At 33.6% G+C, this 22,052-nt stretch overlaps 2 protein-coding genes across 3 annotated transcripts; both read left to right on the top strand.

Moving 5' to 3' along the window:
* The first annotated feature begins 1,044 nt into the window (after positions 1-1,044).
* On the top strand, positions 1,045-1,829 carry LOC127805692 (receptor-like protein 35). The gene is made up of 2 exons (XM_052342448.1): positions 1,045-1,279; positions 1,510-1,829. The coding sequence occupies exons 1-2, from the start codon at positions 1,045-1,047 to the stop codon at positions 1,827-1,829; spliced, it is 555 nt and encodes a 184-aa protein (XP_052198408.1).
* Positions 1,830-3,761: 1,932 nt separating this feature from the next.
* LOC127805506 (uncharacterized) lies at positions 3,762-15,689 on the top strand. 2 transcript variants are annotated; one of them, XM_052342267.1, is made up of 4 exons: positions 3,762-3,951; positions 12,487-13,606; positions 13,694-13,814; positions 15,433-15,689. In XM_052342267.1, exons 2-4 carry the CDS (start codon positions 12,535-12,537, stop codon positions 15,527-15,529), a joined length of 1,290 nt encoding a protein of 429 aa, XP_052198227.1. In that variant the 5' UTR covers positions 3,762-3,951; positions 12,487-12,534; the 3' UTR covers positions 15,530-15,689. The 2 variants fall into 2 exon arrangements, with proteins under 2 accessions (XP_052198227.1, XP_052198226.1); XM_052342266.1 differs by lacking the exon at positions 15,433-15,689 and having other exon boundaries at positions 13,694-14,230.
* Positions 15,690-22,052: the final 6,363 nt, after the last annotated feature.

A 22,052-nucleotide genomic window follows, 5' to 3' on the forward strand; every position in this document is an offset into this window, starting at 1 on the left:
ACACACTTTTTGTTAAAATAATTTATAGAAATGTTAAAGATGCATTCATCTCCTGGAGAAAAGAACAAGATTGTCCATTTTAGTAGGCATTATCAACACAATAAGTCTTAATTTTATTAGATGGGTTCAACTACGTAATTACGGTCATGGTAATTTCAAATTTAAAGATTTTGGCCAAAAAATTTTGATGCTTAACAGTCTTTGGTTGTTCGTCCTTTGTTTAGTTTTGGACTCCATCATTGAGAATAAGTTTGAACACTTGAGGAAGTCTTATCTAATATTATAAAATAGTACTTATTATTCTGAAATGATGTCATTTTAAAAATCTAAGTCTTTTTTAGACTATAGAGTCATCACTAAAATGCTTTTGATTAATCTCCACAATTCTTGAGAGCAAAGCAAGAAAATAAAAGGGTTTGTGCTGAGATGAGTTAAAATAGCTCTATTAGTCTTCGAGGACTTTTTTTATTTTTAAGATTAAAAAGGTAGGAAAGACCAATTAAGGTTGACAAATTTCTTTGATGAGCCTTAATCTCAATCATCTGATACCAAAGTTCAGGTTGATCGTTGCGATGGAAGACCCTTTTGCCTATACAAGACATTTGGCCTCCCCTAGCTTGATATTCACTCAGTCTTTCTGCTTTTGGTAGAAATCATGACCTTTTCCCAGTTATTATCGCTTCATCACAGTCCATCCCTTAACCTCATCTTCTTCTTGTTTCTTCTCTGCTCTTTCCATCCCACATATTTGCATGCCAAATTCATATGCAGCCATGAACAAAGCTCTGCACTGCTTCAATTTAAATCACACTTCTCATTTGACAAGTCTGTTTCCCATGTTCGTGACATTGTAGGAAGCCCTTCTTACCCAAAAATGGAGTCTTGGAATGAAACCAATGAATGTTGCTTATGGGATGGGGCTGAGAGTGGCGAAATTGTCGGCCTCGACCTCAGCTGCAGCTGCTTCAAAGGTTCCATCCATCGAAACACTATAACTTCTTGCACTCCTTTCCTCATATCTCCAGAAGCTCAGCCTTGCCAACAATGACTTGGAAGACTCTGCCATCCCTTCCCGGGCTTGGGCAGTTGTCCAGATTGACACGTCTCAATCTCTCTGAGGCAGGATTTTCCGGGAAAATCCCATTTGAAGTTTCCTTCTTAAACCAGTTAGTCTCACTTGATCTCTCTCTCAATGAGCTGAATTTGGAAGAACCAGTTCCCCAAGCAATTGTTCAGAACTTAAACCAAGATAAAGAGAACTCAAATCTTTTCTTTGAATGTATCTTGTGTTTCCAAGTTCCATGCTTAATCTGACTTCTTTGATGAGCCTTAGCCTCATGAGCTGCGAATTGCTTGGAAAATTCCCTAATGGAATATTCAGACTCCCAAATCTACTGAAGTTGTACATGACATCCAACTATGGTCTTATAGGCTATTTTCCCGAGTTTGTAAACTCGAGCAGTCCCCTCCCCTCCAGTACTTAGATCTCTCACTCAACTGGTTTTTCAGGGAAATTGCCAGATTCAATTGGAAATCTCATGTCTCTGATTAAATTACTACTTTATGACTGCAAATTCTATGGACCAATCCCTATTTCCCTTGGTAACCTTACTGAAATCACTTGGTTGGAACTCTCATGCAACAACTTCACCGGCACCAGCCTCACTTGGGAACTTGAGTGTGCTCGAACGGCTAGACCTCTCTCCAAACAAGCTCACTGGGAACATCCCTCAAGTCCTCACCAATTTGAGGTCTATTGGAGTCCTAGGAGGCTAGGACCTTTCACACAACCAGCTGAAGGGGCCAATACCAAAAGGCCACCAATTTGACACATTTTCAAGGGATTCCTACACTTGAAACTTGGCATTGTGTGGACCTCCATTGTCAAAGAATGCACAACAATGGCGCAATTGCACCACCACGAAGCTCAGTGTTCAAAGAAGAAGACGATTCAGAGTCCTCAAGTGGGTGGTTCAGTTGGAAAGCCATATTGTCAGGGTATGGTTTTGGACTGGTAGTCGGGCTTGTTGCAGTATTTCTTATGTTCTTTGCAGGGAAAGCCTAAATGGCATGTGAGAATCATTAAATGAGAAGGAAAGAAATTGAGAGGCTCAAAAATATTGCATCCCCATGTACATATTCTGATCCTTAATTTATGATTCTTGTTTTTATTAAAACTCTTAGAACTTTAGAAACCTTTTGTTTCATCTAGCTTTCTCTCCTTTTTTATTATTAACAACTTTAACATTTGGTACTAAATAAATTTTAAGATTCTTAAAAATGTTTGGTTGAGAATCTATATTTCCACATTTGGTATAATTTTTTTATAAAAAAAATCCTCAAAAATAGGATTCTCGAGAAAGATTTTTAAATAACTTTCCCACAAAAAGATTTTCATGAAGGGTTGAAAATCCAAATTTTTTATGAACTTGAAAATATTTTTAACAAAGAAAAAAACTAAATCACTCCTTACTTTTTTATAACTCCATACAAACATATTATATATATAATATATTTATATTATTTATTATAAAATATTATATATATATTAAAATAAATATTCATACACATACGCATATATATACATAATGTATAAAAAATAACATTTTTTTGACTTTGTAAAGATGTTGTGGGTCTTAGTATTTTATATAATAAAAAGAATTTATCATTTTTAAATAAAAAATCAAATAAAGGTAATTTTAAAAAAATATATAAATTTTCAAAAATATTACATTTAAACCAAACATAGGAATGTAAGATTTTTAGAAAAGAATACTCAACGTTCTTGAGAATGTTTAAACTTAACCAAACATAGAATTACATAAATCCTGATAATTAAAGATTTTCAAAAACATTCCCAAAAATTATGAATCCCAAAAATTCAAAAACTTCTTCCGTACCAAACAAAATTATGTTATTTTAAACCATTTTAACTTCAATTTTTAAAATATATTATGATGTAAATAAATGATGCTGATATCATCTTGGTTTTGTCTGTGACAATGACACCCAGACATTAATTTTGTCACACTAATGTTGATGGAGACACCCATAAGAATATACAAAGCCATCAAGAGCCTAAAGGGTACGTGCCTTTTGTTGTTCATTTATTGCCTCATTTATTTTCTTTTTAAGCTGATCTATTTAAATTTTTTATTTTTAAATTTTAAATTATAAACTTTTAAAATTTTATAACATCACCGACCATCATGCATTTACAATTTAAATATATAAAAAATATATGATTGACCATGAATTATAATTTAAATATCTTGTAGCATATTTTGTAAGATTAATCATGCATAAATCTTAAATCTTAAATTGTATATATTTTTTTTAAATACGTAATCTAATAAATAAAAAATTTAAACTCGTAAATTTTAAACTCAATTTCAAAATCACAAATAGGTTAAAACTCATAATAGTATAATTTTATATTATATTATGTACATTATTGGGAAAATTAAAATTTTGCCCTTAATTTTGATAATGTTATCTAAAATAGAAGAAACACGTATGTTATCATGTATTTAAATTAGAAATAATTTACAATTAATAAAAATAAGCTCTCGTTTAATTTTTAAATTTAAATAACACCGTAACTACCACGAATATTTAATATTTTCTTCCAAATAAAATGTAATTAGGTTTTCAGTGCATGCGTGGCAAGCTCCCATTCGTTGCTCCTCATCCAGAACACAGAGACCCGCAGTTAACGGCCGTAGCTGATTTTTCCCCCCTCATCACCTTGTCCCCAGCCCCCTTCTCTGTGTGTGTCGTTAGCGAAGAGCGAGATTTCTCTCTCTCTGGGGTCTCTCTCACTATATCGATGCAGATATACACAAATGTATATATGGATATATATACACACATACACACGCACAGACAAATATAATACAGTGGAATGGCCTCTCTTCCTAGTCGATTCACGGCTTCCGAAGCTTCAAACAGGTAATTCCGCATATGACGTTGATTAATTCCGATTTTTTTAGGGTTTTGATTTCGATTCTGCCCCTATTTTTGGTTTATCCGCCTTCGTTCTTGAGCTCATTCTTCCTGTTGTTGTGTCTGGAAGTGTGGGAAACGAAGTGGTGGCTGATATGATAATGCTATGTTTTTCAACAGTCAAACGAAGAAATAATTTTTCTTTGGGACTAATTGGTTTTGTTGCTGTTGATGACAAAAAAAATTTTGTTTGTTTCTAAGCAAATGTTTAGCCATCAGTTAGTCCGGCCAAAAAGTTCAACAAATTTAGCTTTGACTCGTTCATTTTATGTCTCTGGGATGGTGTGTTCTGATACATGCTCAATTTCTTGTTAAGTTGAATTTGAATCCACATTTTTTATTTTTATTTTTTATTGATGCATAGAGTCTTGGAATGGGGTGACTCTCTATTTGGTTGTCAACTGATTGTGATTTATCACCAGAAGGCAATCTCTTCTTGAAGCAAAGATGCTGCTTAAGATCTTTTCGCTGAGTCCCTTTTCTTATGCTAAGAGACAGGGCAATAGACTTGCTAGTGGGTTGGCCAAATTGTCCTTGTGTCTTGAATCCGAACAAATCTAGATGGAGGGCACATCTTCCTGCGCCCTCTTGTCATTGCTGATGCCACTAATAAAAGGTGAAATAAAAAGTTGATTTGATTTGTGAACAATGTGCTGGAAAGCAAATTATTTGTGTTGTTCAACTGCCCTGTTCTCTTGGATTTAGACATTAAAAAATAATTTCTTTGTGGTACGTTTTATCAGTGGAGATGTATGGATGGTTGAGATAAGATTTTAAGCAAAATTCAATAGTTAGCATAGATGGAGTTGTATAAACATTGTTATGGGAGTTGGTGCATTTTATCAATGGAGATGCATGGATGGTTAGATCCATTGCATTTCTTTGAGGTACTTTCTTTTCACAGAGGTAATTTTGGGGTACTAAAAGGGAGTGATTTTGAAGACAACTTTGAAAATAGGAGACAGCATGCTCCAAATTCATGCCAAAATCTTTTTAAAGTACAAATCTTTGTCAATCTTTTAGCCTTCCAAACTGCCTATGATATAGGAGTTGTTCAAGATGCAACTGACATAAAACAAAGGGAAAATCGCAACATCTTCAAGAGTACACTTAATGTGACATGATTATCAGGGTCATTGATGATCATTTCTCAGCAACACCGGAGAATTAGCAATCAGTGGAGGAATAGGACTTTTGAGTTATGATTAAAACAAGAAGTATCTAGTAGCAAGGAAGATTTCTGAGGTACTAAGAGGCTTTTAGTTAATGTTTGTCATAGCTTTTGGACCAAAAGCAATAGTAATAAAAATTTGTATGTTTAAACTTGAGGTTCATCAATCTGGTCCAAAACCCCTTTTTTGTATAAATTTAGAAAACCTATTGAATAGCAATCTGAACCAGAACCCCTAGGTGACAGATAACCTATAAGGTTACATTGTTAGAAAGTATGGGTAAGATGGACCGAAGGAGACAGAGAACCAAGAACAAGAAAAGTCTCACAATCTAAACTCAAATCAACATCAATAATCAAGGCTACCTTCACCTCTACATCCTAAGGAACTATATATAGGAAACTCTAATAAACATAATCCTAATTAGGATTCTAAAAGACATAATCCCAATCTAATTAAGATTCTAACAGAACCTAATAAATAAAGGATTATTTAAAAGATAAGCAAAAGAAATTAGGAAACAAACTAAAATAGGAAGTAAACAAAAGAAATAATACTAATTCCTATTTCTACTTCTCTGTCCTACATGGGAAGGTTTCAGTTGCCAGTTGAAATTGTTCTTGGCTCTGATCCAAGGGAGTATTTCATCCTGTTGTCTGAGAACCTGTATGAGATTATTGCATAGGTCTCAGCTGCTTAGTTCCCACTCTTCTGCCATTTAAAGTGATCTTAACCCAATTTTTTGAAATGCAATGTTCTTATATGTGTAACAATGGCATCTCTAGAACTGCACACACAATAGACATCATATGGGCCTTAAGTCATTTCATTGAATTTCTTGTTCTTCATTCTAGCTCGTATGGTTGAGGGAATGCATACTTTGTAAGAGAGGTATTTATTTATTCTGAATGATCTTCCTCCCCTTGATTTTGTTGGATATGCTCTCAAGGGGTCTCTTAAGAAAAAGTTGGGTGAAACCAGATTGATTGAGTGGTCTATTTTCTGTTAATCTCAGTAAACTGCTCCTGGGAGCGCATGAAGCTTTTCAGAATCTACTGGCATTTGCAACTTGTCCTAGATATCTCTATTCTCTCATGTGGCATCCATTCCTTTATCTCCATCAGTTACTTAGCTTGTTTAGTAAATAACATATTAACAGACTTAAGTACCAGAAAAGGAGTTTTGTCTTGGTTCAGCAGTACTCCTATTACAAATTTGAAATTTATTTGACTTATTGTTAGATAATAGAACACTATGGCCCAATATTTGCTTTCAATCAGATGCAGAGGCATTTCTTTCCTTGTAAGCCCAAATAGGCTATTGGTGTTGGTTTTTGAGCAATATTAGGTGTGGCTGCAGCACTTAATATGAAACATACTTAGTTATTCTTCTTCCTGCCACTCTTTCTATATATTCAAAGTTAAAACAGATGCGAACAATATTGCTGATAGCTTTACTATTGTCATAAAAATCTGTGGGTTTGAGCTTATTTTTTGTTTTTTGTGCAACTAGCATCGATTTTGTAATTTTTACTAAAGTAGCATCAGATGAGTTTTGAGCCTGGGTTGAGAGAGACTGGCCCGTCTAATTGGTTGGTCTGAAAAGCATCAATTTTTGCAAGCCAAAGCAAACCTGCCAATGTAATTGATGGGTCTTATGCAAGCTTATGCCTTGTAATGAGCCATTTGTGAAGGCATGGGAAAAAGACATTCCCTGAGAACAAGCATGTTAAGTTCCTTGCAGATGGTTCAGGAACCTATACTAAAGCTCATGGTCTTGAGCTTGACCTCTCTGAAATAGGGCTTGGAACTCAATCGTGCAGGTATGCTTTATTGGTTGACAATCTCAAGTTGAAGGTTGCAAACATAGAATCAAGTGGAGAGTTTCACGTGTCCAATGCTGAGAATATTCTCAAGGAACTCCAATTCTAATGGCTTGCTATTTGTTACATATGACCCCTATCGGCTTTAGTTCTTTCTCTGGTTTGATAGAAGATGATATCATGGGTTTTTGTTTTGCTGTTGCTGTTGCTTTTATGGAGCCTATGAACTATACAGCTTGAGTTTACTCCCATTCTGTAAATAAATGGAAGCTGATATTCTACATATTCAAGTTATCAGGGGGGAGCTTATGCCTTGCTTAGCGGGTCTTATACAAAGGCATACCTGCCTGTTATGCTGGGTGGTTTGCCTTTTCTATGCCACACACTGAGAAGTTGGAGAGACTCGCGAATCTAACTGGCGAGTCTCACTCGACCCAGGCTTAGATAACATCCAATAGTACTTTGGTAAAAATTTCAAATGCGATACTAGTTGCATAAAAAGCAAGAAAGATAATGTTATTTTAACAAAGAAATTCCTTATTAGACTGGTCTATTCATGTTAGGAAGATCTTTTTACTTTGCAGCACTTAGCCTGTGTTTAAGAGAGCAGTGAACTGCTTGCTCATCGTGGATATATCACATATGTTCACCTTGATGCACGGCTTCATTCATCGTTATTTGACAATTACTTATACTCCTTCAAATCAGGACATGTGGATTATGGACCGTATGTGATCCGTGGAAATGATGGATCGTACTATGGCAGATATTTTTGAGTGCAAAAATCTGAAGTTGTGATGATACAAATGTTTCTTTTTACAGTTAGTAACTGTAATGTTTTTGGTTTCCAACTATAATTACCAAATTATTTTTTCTATCAAATTATTTTTCCCTACACTAAAACTGAAATTGAGCGTTGCCTTATGTTGTTTGCCTTATTAGACTGGTTCATTCATGTTAGAAAGATCTTTTTACCATTGCAGCACTTTGACTTGGTCCCTAGTGTTTAAGAGAGCAATGAACTACTAAGTCATCAAGAATATATCATATATCATATATGTTCAGCTTGATGAACTGCCTCATCATCTTTGTTTGACAATTACTTGTATTGTTGCACTCCTAACTACATATCAGGGCATGTGAATTATGGAACATATGTGATCCATGGAATGATGAACCATGCTGTGGCAGATATTTTTGAATGGAATATGTATAATAGTGATGATAAGAATGTTTCTTTTTACAGTTAGTAACTGTAATGTTAGTGATTTCCATCTATAATTACCACATCATTTTTTCTATAAAGTTATTTTTCCTACACTAAAACTGATGTTGAAAATTGAGTGCGGCCTTATGTTGTAATCATGAAGAAATATCCTATTCATTGCAGTTTATGACCCATTTTGGTTTCAATTAATTTGTGCAGCATTCCTCTTCTGCTTTCAATTATTTAGTCTCTCTAAAGCTCATTAGTGCATACTTAAATTCACAAATTGCAAATGTTTAATTAGCAGGCACCTTTTAACTCTTTCAATAAACAGTGTTGTAACTTTGTTATAACTTTTCATTGTTGCTTTTGGCAGCAGTCTAAGTGGTATTTGCTTTACTGTTATATCCTGTAACACAACCAGATTGTGCTATCTGTTTCTTTGGATACAAAATTGTTGTAGACTTAGACTCTTAGCCATAGGATTTGTAGGGAGAAATGAGAAACCTGTTATCTAAGAGTTTTTTTTTTGGATAAATAATGATGTATATAATACCAAAAAGAAAAAATGTTTTAAAGGGGTGAACACAATTGATAGGAAACCAGAAGTTCGCTCTATCCTCGACCTGGAAGATTGTCAATAAATTGCACAAAGGAGGACATACTAAAAAATAGAATGCACCCTCAACCAAGTAAAAAGGGAAGCACTGATGTATCCTTTTAAACAAAAAATAGAATTCTCCATGCTCAAAAGCACTTAGGAACGGTAATGGACTGTGTATCCCATCCCACATCCCCATCCCCATACCTGCACCCCTTTCCCTATACACGTACCCATATCCATATACGTGGGGTAATATAATTAATTCTCCATCTCTATCCCTGTAAGATACCCATACCCACTCAATTAATAAAAAAAATCTGTTTATAATATCTTTTGTAACTTCAAAACAGAAAAATGTAATCATAAAATAGAGAAAATAAGATCTATGAGCTGAATAAGATCAAGACGTACAAATATTGTGTGTGCTGTAAGTTGAATAAGCATCCTGGATTCCAATTAAACAATTTAAGATTGCAATTTTATTCAACTGAAAAAAAATATAAAAAAACTCAGAACGGATTACAAAAATGCAGCCACAAAAATTTAGTGTATTCATTTCTAAACCAATGAAAATCCGTTCAAGGTCTCACAAGCCTCACAAGTCAGCACAAAGACGTGCCTAGTTGACCCTTTTTTTCAATTATAGTAACGAGCTTCTACTCTAACCTAGTACAAGTATAAAATAAAATAAAAAATATTTGTTAAATATATGTAGATTAGGGGTCTCATACCTATCACCTTACCTGTACCAAGTCAGGGGATTTTTCTTGTGGTTCATACTCACCCCATTGCCATTGCATTGAATTTTAGATTCATACCTGCATTAAATGAACCAGATTTGTCAGATATCCATTATTGAGGGTAAAAATTGTCATCCTAGAAACATTCTGGTTTTTGTCACACTATATGTACCACAAAATATTTACAATTTGTCCCAAGCCCAAATAAAGGAGAGTTGTGTTAGGTAATCAACAACCAGCGTAAAACTCATCAAGTCAAACAAAATGAATCTAGACATACATCGCAAAATATAGAAAGGTAGATATGCCCAAACTAGATAACGGCTACTAATGGGCAACTTTGCCTCCACAAAAATCATAGTAAGCTGGCATAACCCTCCATACACCCAAAATCATAAAAACAAAGATCCATGCCTCTTCAGAAACCAAATAATGTAGGACCAAATAATGTAGGAGTGTACTCACCACTTTTTTTGCACATGAAACACCAATCAGTGACTACCTGCTGGCGTTTCCTTTAATTATCCAAAGTTTAGCATTTAGGCTGGTTGTCCAAACAAAAAAAAAAAAAGGCAACTTCAAGAGGAACAAACATGTTCAAGATGGTTTCATAAGAAAATTCAGTTCTCCCTGTTTTGTAGAGAGCATCATAGGTAGAATGAATAGTAAAGTTGCCTTCTCTAATGGGGCACCAAACCCATCTGTCCTCACCCTGACCTGACAAAGGATAATTGTTGTCATCGTGGATACATTGTACAATGTGCAGGGACCACACTACACCAACAGAAAAGACAGAAAAACACTTGCAAGGGTGCCTCTTTAAGCAAGGCAAGGGAAAAAAAGGTCAATAAATTACTCTGTAATTAAAGTATTGCTGCAGGCCTTGTCCTCTCAAAGCTTCACCCTTGTCCTAACTGTTAATATAATGAATTTAAGAAAATTACCCCCCACATCTTCATAGTTTCTTTCCAATTCCTGGCCCCTGGGAGAATTGATCGTTCTCATGTCTTGCACACCCATACTTAGCACCATCATTCTTCCCTACGAGCAACCATTTTCCTTAGCATTTTCATGCCCATTATTGAGCAAGGCTTTCTTGAAAACATTCAATCTTCTAATGCCTAAGCCCCTACCCTTGCAGGAGAAACCTACCCTTGCAGAAGAAATAGACTTTTTATCACAATTGACAAGTTGGTGTTTAAACTCATTGCCTAGCCCACCCCCACCCCCCCCCCAAAAAAAAGCTCTTTGAAGTTTCTCCAACTTACTAAGGGTGTGTTTGTTAACCAAGATAAAAGGGAGAAAATGTCATATATGGGAAGCATTCCGAATGTTTAGCCTTTCCAATGTGTTTGTTAAACTTATCTAATCATCTCCGAAAAAGTCCTCACGTGACCTCTTAACTCTCTCTTTCAAGATAAATTTATCTGACCTCTCCCCTCAGATAAATTTATTTGACATTTTGCAGATAAGGCTCAATTACCTATATGCCCCTTGTAGAATAGTTAATGCAATTTAATACATTTTAAAATTTTAAATTTATTAAAAGAACTTATTCATTTAAGTCTTATAATTAATATTATTTAATACATTTTTAAATTGTCATATGTTTTTCAACTCTTTTTAAATCTATTTTTGAACATGGATTTAGAAAATAAAACATTATTTTTATTTTTTATTTTTATTTTTTTGACAATTCATTTTAATCATAAAATACTATTTTAATCATAAATTTGTTGTTGATGTTAACAAACAATTTTGAATGAATTTGGTAATAGGGATATTTTGATAAAAAAAAATTTATCTTGGTACTTATCATATGCATTAACAAACACATAAAAAGAAAAAAGTACAATTATCAGTAGATTTCAAAAAATTTAACAAACAATCTGATAGAAATCTTTGAATGCTTTCTAGCCTTATCTTGACCATTCCATATTTTAGTTTGAAAAACATTTCAAGCTTATTTTGATGCCTCTTATCTTGCTCATTTTAACAAACGCTCCCTAATAAGAAACAGAGGCCCAAAACAATGGAAAGGTCCTATAACAGTAGCTCAGAACAAGGAACAGGCCATGTGTAGGAGGCTAGGTATGGAACTCTTTAGTAAGAGTGGGCTTACCCCTTGTGGAGAGATATTGACATTTCTAGGATGCTAATCTTTTCTCACAGTGCTTAATTACCCCACTGCACACTGCTTAGACTTAAAGGGACCCTAAGGGAAGGCGAAGATAACTAAGAGGGATATGTCCCTCCTTACAATCTAAAGAAGTAGCTAGGCCCTCAATGTCTGGGACCTCCCCCACTGTGATAATCGCACTCTTAGCAAAGTTGATCTTCAAGCCTAAACTGACTTCAAAACAAAAGAAGGTATCTGTCAGCCACTCCACAAAACAAGGTATCATCAGCAAAAAGAAGATGCAGCAGAGAAATGGGAGAGCCAAACTATCACCGGCCACAAATCTCTTGATCCACCCAAAACCCTCCTTGGCTGCAATACAAGGCTTCAAGCCTCCATAACAAGAATAAAAAGAAAAGGTCAGATGGGGTTTCGCTGTATAAGATGCCCAGAGCTACCCAAGAACCATTTCGGAACCCCACTAAGATGCATTGAAAATTATAAATCAGAAAACCAATCCACCTGCTCCATTTGGAACCAGATCCATCGTTTTTAAGAAAGAAGAAACCTCCTACTGGTTCCTTATCTTCTTGTTGAAGTCATTAAAAATCTTTTACACAGCTCAGGACTTTCTTCAGTGGCAAGTAAATTACTTAGCATTCATTGACAGTAATTTGTTCATTTTTATTGACTTGGATGACACTTTATGATGTTCCTTCATTCTGATCCATACTACTCTGGTGCCTCTGCCTGGCATGTTCTTAAAAGTTACACATCATATCGTTTCTAGATTATGACTTAACTCTATAATGCACAGGTGTTCATGATCAATGTTGGTTGCTTCTCCCTGTGATTATTCTTTCACATGGCCCTCCTACCTCAGCGCCTTACCTCCATAAGGAAATTTCTTGTCATTGCAGTCCTTGTATCAGTTGGTATTTTTGGAATTTTGAACCATTGCCAGAAAATCTCCTATTTTTTCCGCCCACTTTGGGATAATCCTCCTCCTCCATTCAAGCACTTACCTCATTACTATGCAGAGAATGTGTCTATGGACCAGCTCTGTCGTCTCCATGGCTGGGAAGTACGCTCTGAACCCCGCTTGGTCTTTGATGGCATCAATTTTAGCAATGAGCTGGACTTGCTAGAGATTCGCTGGCGTGAACTCAACCCATATGTCACAAAATTTGTAATCCTAGAATCGAATACCACCTTCACTGGTATCCCAAAGCCTCTATTCTTTGCTTCTAATCGTGATCGATTTGCCTTTGCTGAGGAGAAGATTGTTCATGGTGTGTTTCCTGGACATACTGCAGCCCCTGGGTCACGTGAAGACCCATTTGCAGTTGAGGGACGACAGCGTGTCGCCATGAATTCATTACTTCGTCATGCAGGTATTTCCATTGGGGACCTCCTCATTATGTCGGATGCTGATGAGATCCCTAGCCCATACACTCTGAAATTACTTCAGTGGTGTGATGATGTCCCGCCTGTGTTGCATCTCGAACTGAGAAACTACATGTACTCCTTTGAGTTCCCTGTAGACTACAGCAGCTGGCGGGCCACTATCCATATTTATGGTCCATGGACCTACTATCGGCATTCAAGACAAACTGACCTTATTCTTTCTGATGCGGGGTGGCATTGTAGCTTTTGTTTCCGTCATCTACAAGATTTTGTGTTCAAGATGACTGCATACAGCCATGCTGACCGTGTGAAGCGAAAAGAATTTCTCGATCATTCTAGAATCCAGAGGCTCATTTGTAAGGGAGATGATCTTTTTGACATGTTACCTGAGGAGTATAGTTTTCGCGAACTGATTAAGAAAATGGGTTCAATACCTCGATCTGCTTCTGCAGTTCATCTTCCAGCTTACTTGCTAGAGAATGCCCACGAGTATAAATTCCTCCTCCCAGGAGGCTGTCTACGCACATCTGGTTGAGTTATCTTCAAAGGCTTATATCACATTGCTCATTATTGCCCCGTGCACTTATGATTTATCTTCAATGACTTCTTCCACGCAGCTGCTCATTACTGTCCGTGCACATGTGATTATCTTGAATGGCTTATTCCCCATGGGAGCTCATTACTATCCATGCAATATTATTATCTTCAATGGCTTATTCCAAGTAGCTGCTCATTAAGGTACTACAAATCCATGCCCTCTTTCTTGCAACCTTTAAGTTTAATGCTTCTGTCCAAGGTTGCTAAAGTGTGTTGTGTTCTGATCAATTTTAGTTGTTTCTGATGTTCTGTTTAAAAATCAATCATCAAGATTAGCTTGGAAACACAGGCTAGACATGGTTTTGTCTTATCTAGGATTATTAACTGAGGTGAAGAGAAGTTTTGAGCGAGATCTCTTGTCTGCTCATAAAGTTGAGGCATTGGATATGGCCGGTTGGTTATGATGTTTAATTTTATACCAGAACCATCCAAATTTCCAGAAAATTCCTATACACCTCTCAGCATTTGGCATTAAGTTTGTTTTACTTGTTCCATTCTGGTTTTCCTTATGTCTGGCATATGTTGGATATTCAAGTACATATGCTGTTCTGATCTTGAGTTTGATTTTCTCTAATGCTGACTTATATAGTGAATTTGTGAAGCGTGTCTTCTTGTTGGCTGTTGTAAGCTTTTGGAGTCACATTCGGTTTCTTGTTATGAGTATGATATGAGGTCGACGTCATACCTGAAAAAAAAAAAAATTTACGCAGACTGGTGTAATTATATACATTTTAGAAAACAATACCCATTAAAATAGTTTATACTGTAACCTCATTTAGGTTTCATTTTTCTGTGAATGTTTGGGAAAAGAGGGGCAAATAGGCCCCTTAACTTTTCGAATTTTTTTTATCAGTTTAGCCTCTAAACTTTTCAAAATGATTCACTTTATCCCCAAAATGATTCACTTTGTCCCTAAAATGTTAGTTTGTGGTCACCTTGCTGTTGAAATGTTAGTTTTTATTTTGCTCAAATTTTCCTCAAAATTAAATCATTTGAAAAGCTCAAGGGTGAAGGCAAATCTCTTTCCTAAAAAGTTTTATGGTGGATCTTATCTCCCAGTCCATGTATTTATTTACCTCTATATTTTGTTTTTGCTTTCTGAACTTTTTTTGTACTTTTTTACTCTTAAAAAGAAAACCATTCTTTAAGCAAAAAAGGCCAACTTCCGCATACTTTTTAACTTTTTCTATTACTATTGTAATGGATTCTGATTGCATAAATATTAGTATCAAACTATTTGGGTAGAAAATTATAAGAAAATAATTATTCTAGTTTTCTCATCTTCTTCCTTTCTTTTTGCTTCGGTCTGGTTGTTGGTTTTGTTGCAATGTTTTTGTCAATACCATAGTGGTGAATAATTGTGAATTGGGGTCATCTTTGTAGTTGAAATAAAGATGATGCGTCTGCCGTCTGGTCCAAAGAACTGAGACCAAGCACCGGCTGTTGAATGTTGAATGGACTGTTTGGGGTAAACCCTTGTCGGTCGAATAAAGGCATGATTCAATATTTAAAAAAAAAAAAATGATTATGTTTTTGATGAAATTTAAAGTTTAAAAAAATAATATAGTTAATAATAATGAATAAAAATCGTTCTGGGTTATATTTTGATGGAGAGTTATCCTGGTTATTTTTTGTTTTTTTAGGAAAAGTCAAATTTTATTTTTATAATTGAAGAATTACAATTCAAATTAGCCTTTTTTATATCCATATATTTGATTTCAATTTTGTCCTTCCTTCTATGGCTGAATATCACCATCAGGAGCAGTGTCATGATGCCATGGCCAACAGTCAGCATCACCACTTCGTGGTTTGGCAAGCAAGGATCAAGACTTCTCTTTTCTTCTCTATTTATTTAATTGCATATTATACATAAATATATATATATATAGAGAGAGAGAGAGAGAGAGGTGTTTGGTTGGGGGAGAATGTGGGGAAATTCATGCAATGAAAAATGTGTTTGTTGGAAGAAATTTCTTTCAGAATAGAAAAAAGGCAATTCGAATCATATACAAATAAAAATTATATATTGAATTTATATACATAATGAGGACCCATCAATGGTCTTAATATTTATGTGACAATGAAATGAAAACGCGTACCCAATTAAGCAATTCATGATTACTAAAGTTCATTGTCATATTTTTTGTATTTATATATGAAGACTTGCAATTACTATTTTTTACATGGTATCATCCTAAATTTATGACGAATGATGTTTGAACAACAATGATGTGATAGTTCCTGTGGAAGTGAAGTGTATTTGATTGAGGAAGTTGAAAAAAATGCTCAACAAATTTTATTTTTTATATTTTTTAAGTAAATATATAATGTCAATTAAATACTTTCACATGAATGGTCACATCATAATTTTTTATTTTTATTAAAAATATATAATATTATTCTAAATTTATTAGATACGCATAATAACTCATAAGTTACTTTGACGAATATCTAAGTCCTATTTTAAGAAGTCTTTCAATACTTTTTAAGGACGTAGTTGGTTGTCGGGTTCATGTCTTATAACTTGAAATTTAATTTGGGATATTGTTAATCTTATGAATGACACATGAGTGTATGAATTAACTCGAAGTCTAACCTAACAAACGAGGCAAAGGGTTAAGTATGTTTATTTTAAGCATAAGCGTGTCTTGAAATTTAAATTTAATTTTTTCTTAAAAAATTACAAAAATTTATAAAAATGGAAAGAGTCCCACCTTTTATTAGAAAAGTAAATGATGTGTGTGGGGGCATGAAGCCTTTAACCGAGGAAAGCTATGTGGTCCTATAATAATAATATTATTTTGTTAGAATAACTATGTGGTCCTATGATTTGATATGCTGGTATTGTTTATGGATCGTGACAACACAAAAACATGTGAGCTTTTATGTGATTAAAGGGATGGGAGGAGTGGCCATGTCTGTGACTACTAGAAGAATTTTTAAAAAAAAAAAATTAATATTAGTTCTTTATTTATGACACCAGTATTGAATATTATCTATTTTGTCAATTAAATTAGCATCTAACATTAAGGAACCCTACCCTAAGAAAGATCAATCAATTAAGTTATCATTTGCTAAAAGGAAAATAAGTTTGTGTCAATATATGGAATGGTCAATATAAAGGTAAAAAATATTTTAAGATTTTTATCAAATTATTTGTTAAATTTTTTGAAATGCATTGAAAGACATATGCGTCATATTTTTTTTTATTTGTAAGGTTCAAGATGTACTTATCTTGAAAATGAGAGGGATAAATATATATGAAAAATGACAGATAAAAAGTCACGTGACCTCTTTTTCAAAAGTTATCAGATAAATTTAATAAACACATCAAAATGAACAAAAATTTAGAATATTTTTCATATTTTACCTATGTCTTAATTAACATACACTACCTAAATGAACAATAGAACAAATCTCAACAAGAAGAAGACTTGTTAGTTCAACTTAAAAATTCTATATTTAAATTAACTAAAGTGATGTATAATTATAAAAATGATATATTTATATCAATTTTAAATTTTAAATTTGGAGACCGAGAGAAGACTTTTAATAATTGAATGGTATTTTGTTTCTTGAAAGGCAAAAAACGCATTTTGTGATTTACCCATTCAAAACACCAAGGATGACAAGCTGGACATTTGCCGTTAGTCTCGAGCTTGGCCCCCCCCCCCCTTGAGATGGCATGGTGGACATGAGGCCAATGGTGATGCCTAGGTCTCTTTAAAAACAATCCAAACCACATGGAATCTAGTTGAAATTTACTCAAAATTTAATAATTTTTTTCTAAGTTTGACACAAGGTAAAATGACTGCATTGCCCATATTCTATAGCATAGCCGAGAGTTTATTAGAACATTAGCATATAATTAGTATTGTAATTTTAAAAGCATGATTATCATGTCATTCTTACCATGATTTTTGTACAAAATAGTGTTTAAAATGGTGGTCAATTTTGACTATAGGACCTTATGCTAAGAGTCCTAGTGTGACATCTACCAAAAGAAACTACAAAACCAATTCTTTCTTAGTTAAATTAGAATATAATATTCACATGGTCCAATGGTTTTTCCAACCTTCTCATCTCCACCGACCTCAAACTTTCTTCCCACGTGACAAATTATGCATTTATATATGCAGTCAAAACGTTAAAATTTTAAAGGTAAATTTTATTTTTGACTTTTTAACATTTAAGGTTTTTGTGTTTTTTTTTTTTCCAAGCTTGGTTAAGGTTATTGTGCTTCTTTCTTTTATTTTCTTTTTTTTCTAAAGACACCCATTTCATTGAAGGAAAATGACCATAAATATGATTTAGAATAGAAGAATAGAACCATGGGCAAACTGCTTTTAAAAAAAAGAAAAATAAAGAACGATGACTTTAGATGTCACGAGTCAAATAGAGAAAATTTTAATAACATTAGGGGATGAGTTATTAATATATTTGGGGATGATGTGAATAAGACCAGTAAATATAAATTATTATAAAAAAATATCATAATGGGACTCATGTAAGGAGAACACTAATTAAACTGCCTTAAGAGTAGTTAGGAAAACATTTCTAATACTTAAATCAGTATTAAGTAGAGAAAGGGAGATGAAAAGTGGCAAAGTATATGTTAAAAGTGTAATAAAAAATTATACTTGTAAAAGGCTTTTTATAAGGTATATATAGGCTCGTTTAGTGAGCTTTTTTGTGTTCTCATGTTATACCATAATCATTATTGGTGGAATCGATCAAATCATGATAAAGTATACAACTCACCAATCCAATCCTTGTTTTTGTATTGGGGTTTTGTCTCTTGTTCTAAGGCAGTTATGGGGCCCAAGCGGGGGTGTGGTTTGCACCGTTAACATGGCAACAACAAACACTTTTTATTTATCGTTATTTCTAACATGTTAGATGTAAATTTCGAGAACAAGTATTTAAAAATATATATGTATATATATCTCGAGGGCAAGTACAAGTTAATCAAACACATCAATAAGTTGAGGAATGTCGCTTTGTCCATGCGTGCCCAAGAAATTTGGAGGCAATTTCATAACTAGGGCATTCAAGAAGGTCTTATGGACCTGTGGAGACTGAGGGAAGACTTTTGATAGCTGGATGGTCTTTTATTGCCTGAAAGGTAAAAGGCCCATTTTATGGTTTACCCATTCAAAACACCAAGGATGACAAGCTAGACATTTACTATTAGTCTGTCTTTGGGCTTGGCCACACTTTGAGATGACATGGTTGACATGTGGCAAATGAGTCATGCTTGCGTGTTTAAAATGGCGGGCAATTTTGACTTTAGGACCTTATATGCTGGTGTGACATCTACCCAAAATAAACTACAAAACGAATTCTTTCTTTCATTTTCCTTTTTTTTTTTTTTTATTGTTTGGCAAGAAAGAAAATTTGCAATAAGGAAAGAAAAATGTTGAGAAGGAAAGGTGTCAAACATTGACAGAGGAAAGCATGACTTAGTGCCAAAGAAATATGCCAAAAGAGGAGGAGACATTATTGGTGGCCCTGTCCATTGCAGCATCTTAGGAAGCTCCATTCAAAGTGAAACCTTGCAAAATTCTCCTCCCTTACCCCTAATTTGTTTGACACCACTTTTTTTCTTTCAATTTTTTATTTAAAAATTAAAGACTTTTTTTTAAAAAAATAATTTATTTTGTTTCTATACTTCGTGCATCGCTAACACCGGTATTCTCTTATCCCTTAAATGGAATTTGCTAGGTGAATTACAATCCATGATGAAGTCCACTGAGAGATCATAATATTATATGTGATGTTAATCGGTTAATAGTTTCTTATCAAATTTTTTTTTTGTTTTTGTTTTTGACTATAATTTCCTTCGATTCAATTACTTGTACCATTAGAATTTTATTAATTTCTTTTCTCTCTCATGGTCAAATCATCTTACTTGTAACTTTCACATCTTATTTTCAAAAGATGTGTCACTCTATCTATAATTGCATTTAAGATAACAAATTTATATATATATATATGATATTTTATTAATTTTATGAAGATAAAAACTATAATAAATAAGTAATATTAAAAGTCATAACTAATGTCTATATCATCAATTATGCGACGTCTCCTTATTAGAGAAAATTAAAAAGATCACGTGTCATTATTTCTTATATTTAGTTATTTTTTTTAATGAAGATGCGACACATGATTGAATCGTGACTTTTAACATTAATCAAACAATTAAGAGCCAATCATATTTTTATTATTTTACACATTCCAATGTCACTGGGGGCACAAGCTGGATGTTGTGTTGTGGGTAGACTCATTCACATTTCAATATTTCATTATCATGCTTTTGGTTGATGGGTGAATAAAGGCCTGATTGGCTTCGTGACTAAACATGAGAGGTAGTTAGCCTCCCCTGTGAAATTACACTCCTGCCCATGTATTGTCATTCAATGTCATGTGATGGCTAAGATGCGTTGAAGGACTCACCGGAAAAGGTCCAACAATTGCCATCAAAGTGATGTGTCCATCCATTCTAATCAACCTGATGTTGATGCATCACTACTCGCCACCCCCTCCCCTCTTTAATAAAACTAACATATCCTTTCAAATGGCGTAACCTTATTCATCTCAATTATCATAAAATAGTGTTACGATAATTCACCTAAAAATAATTATTATTTAGAGAAGATGAAATGATATCTAACAAATTTTATTTTTTTATATTTTTTATAATATTAATTAAATATTTTCATATGAACTGTTACATCACTATTAATCATCGATCTCTACTAAAGATGAATAGCATTATTTCTAAAATAATTGATAAATCTGTTCTATTGATTATTAAAAGTATTTGAAAATATCGCTTCTTTTCTAGTTTCAAAATTCTGATTTTACTAATGTTTTTAAGTAATTTGACATTATAAATTTCGTATGTTTAGGTGGAAGAGTTGATATAACTTCGGTAATAAAATCCTAATTAAGTCACGGTGTAAGCTAAATAACGTCCACATGTTATTACAAGTTAATTATAATTATATATTGTTGCCCAACCATGTTGTTGTGGGTATATAAAAATGGGTGAAAATAAATTTTATTTTAAAATTTACGTATAATTCTATTTTAATCTTTTAATTTATATAATAATTATCATAAAATACTATTTATTCAAAATTTAAATACGTGACAAGAGAAGAGATGATTGCCTGCTGTTAAACTTACGTTAAATATATTTTTTTTCAAATCAGAGGTACAATTATTCAATATTTAATCATATCTACGGATTAATCAAATGGACACTTGGTTGTCCTTTTAAAAGACTTCCGTTTGCATCAATCAACCAACCAACCAATTAATCAATTGCCGGCTTTTCCGAAATAAAACTAAAACAACGAGGGCAATAATGTCATTGTACCGGTTCACAAGGAACCACGAATAGGCTGGGACGCGTGTCGAGTACGGATTGGGAGGGGCTCTTACGGTGGACATGGTTCCACCGGATCACCGCCGGGACGTTGGAACATGTAGTCGCGTCACACCAACTTGACAATGTCTGACATTTTGATTGTTTTGGACGCGAGAAACTGAAAAACCCGACGATACATCTCGCGAAAACGATGAATTGAAGGGGCGAGATGAGGAAATGGAATTAGGTCAATAGTACTATATTTTAATCAGCCAAAAATGACAATAAAAAAAAAAAAAACTATTTACTTTATCCATTTAATGGTACTTATGGGACACGCGTAATTGAAGTGGGGAAAGGGACAGCTACAGCTGGAAGTGACATTTTTGTCCCCACTCGCGGCGGTACGGATAAACCTTGTACTCGCTAGACGGGGTTGACTTTTCCTACACGCTCTCCCAAATTACCAAAAAAGTAATATACTAAATCTTAATTAGATAATGCTAATTATTATTTTACGAGAAGTTATTGGTCACTAATAAATATATTTTATTTGTAAGTAATATATATTTATTGTATTTTATTTTTAATATTTAAATAATATTATTGATTAATGAAAATATATTATATTTAAAATTATTTAATTAACTAATATAATTAATTAGACATTAAAAATAAGATATACTAAATGTACCTCATCTAAATTCCATATGGTATTGAAAAAAATTAAATACTCCATATATAATTAGAAATATGATTAAAAGATACTTTTTTAATAATTAAACCTTATTAAATGTAATTGATTATCAAATCAATTAAGGTATTGGTTCTTTAGTAAACCAATTGATGATTCATTATATGAATTATTAATCATTCATTAGATTAGTTACTTATTAATGTAATGTTTGTTAAAATTAATAAGATAGGACTGTATTAAGATAAACTTATAAAACTTTTCAGATTAATATATGGAATAATTAAAATAAGTTTATGAAGTATTT

The sequence above is a fragment of the Diospyros lotus genome, chromosome 7, assembly GCF_014633365.1.
Source record: "Diospyros lotus cultivar Yz01 chromosome 7, ASM1463336v1, whole genome shotgun sequence".
NCBI lineage: Eukaryota > Viridiplantae > Streptophyta > Magnoliopsida > Ericales > Ebenaceae > Diospyros > Diospyros lotus.

Coding starts and splice junctions, on each gene's coding strand:
- LOC127805692 (XM_052342448.1), top strand. CDS start 1,045: ATGACTTGGAAGACTCTGCCATCCCTTCCCGGGCTTGGGCAGTTGTCC. Junction 1,280..1,509: donor CTCAAATCTTTTCTTTGAAT/GTATCTTGTGTT, acceptor CTGGTTTTTCAG/GGAAATTGCCAGATTCAATT.
- LOC127805506 (XM_052342266.1), top strand. CDS start 12,535: ATGGCCCTCCTACCTCAGCGCCTTACCTCCATAAGGAAATTTCTTGTC. Junction 13,607..13,693: donor AGGCTGTCTACGCACATCTG/GTTGAGTTATCT, acceptor TCTTCCACGCAG/CTGCTCATTACTGTCCGTGC.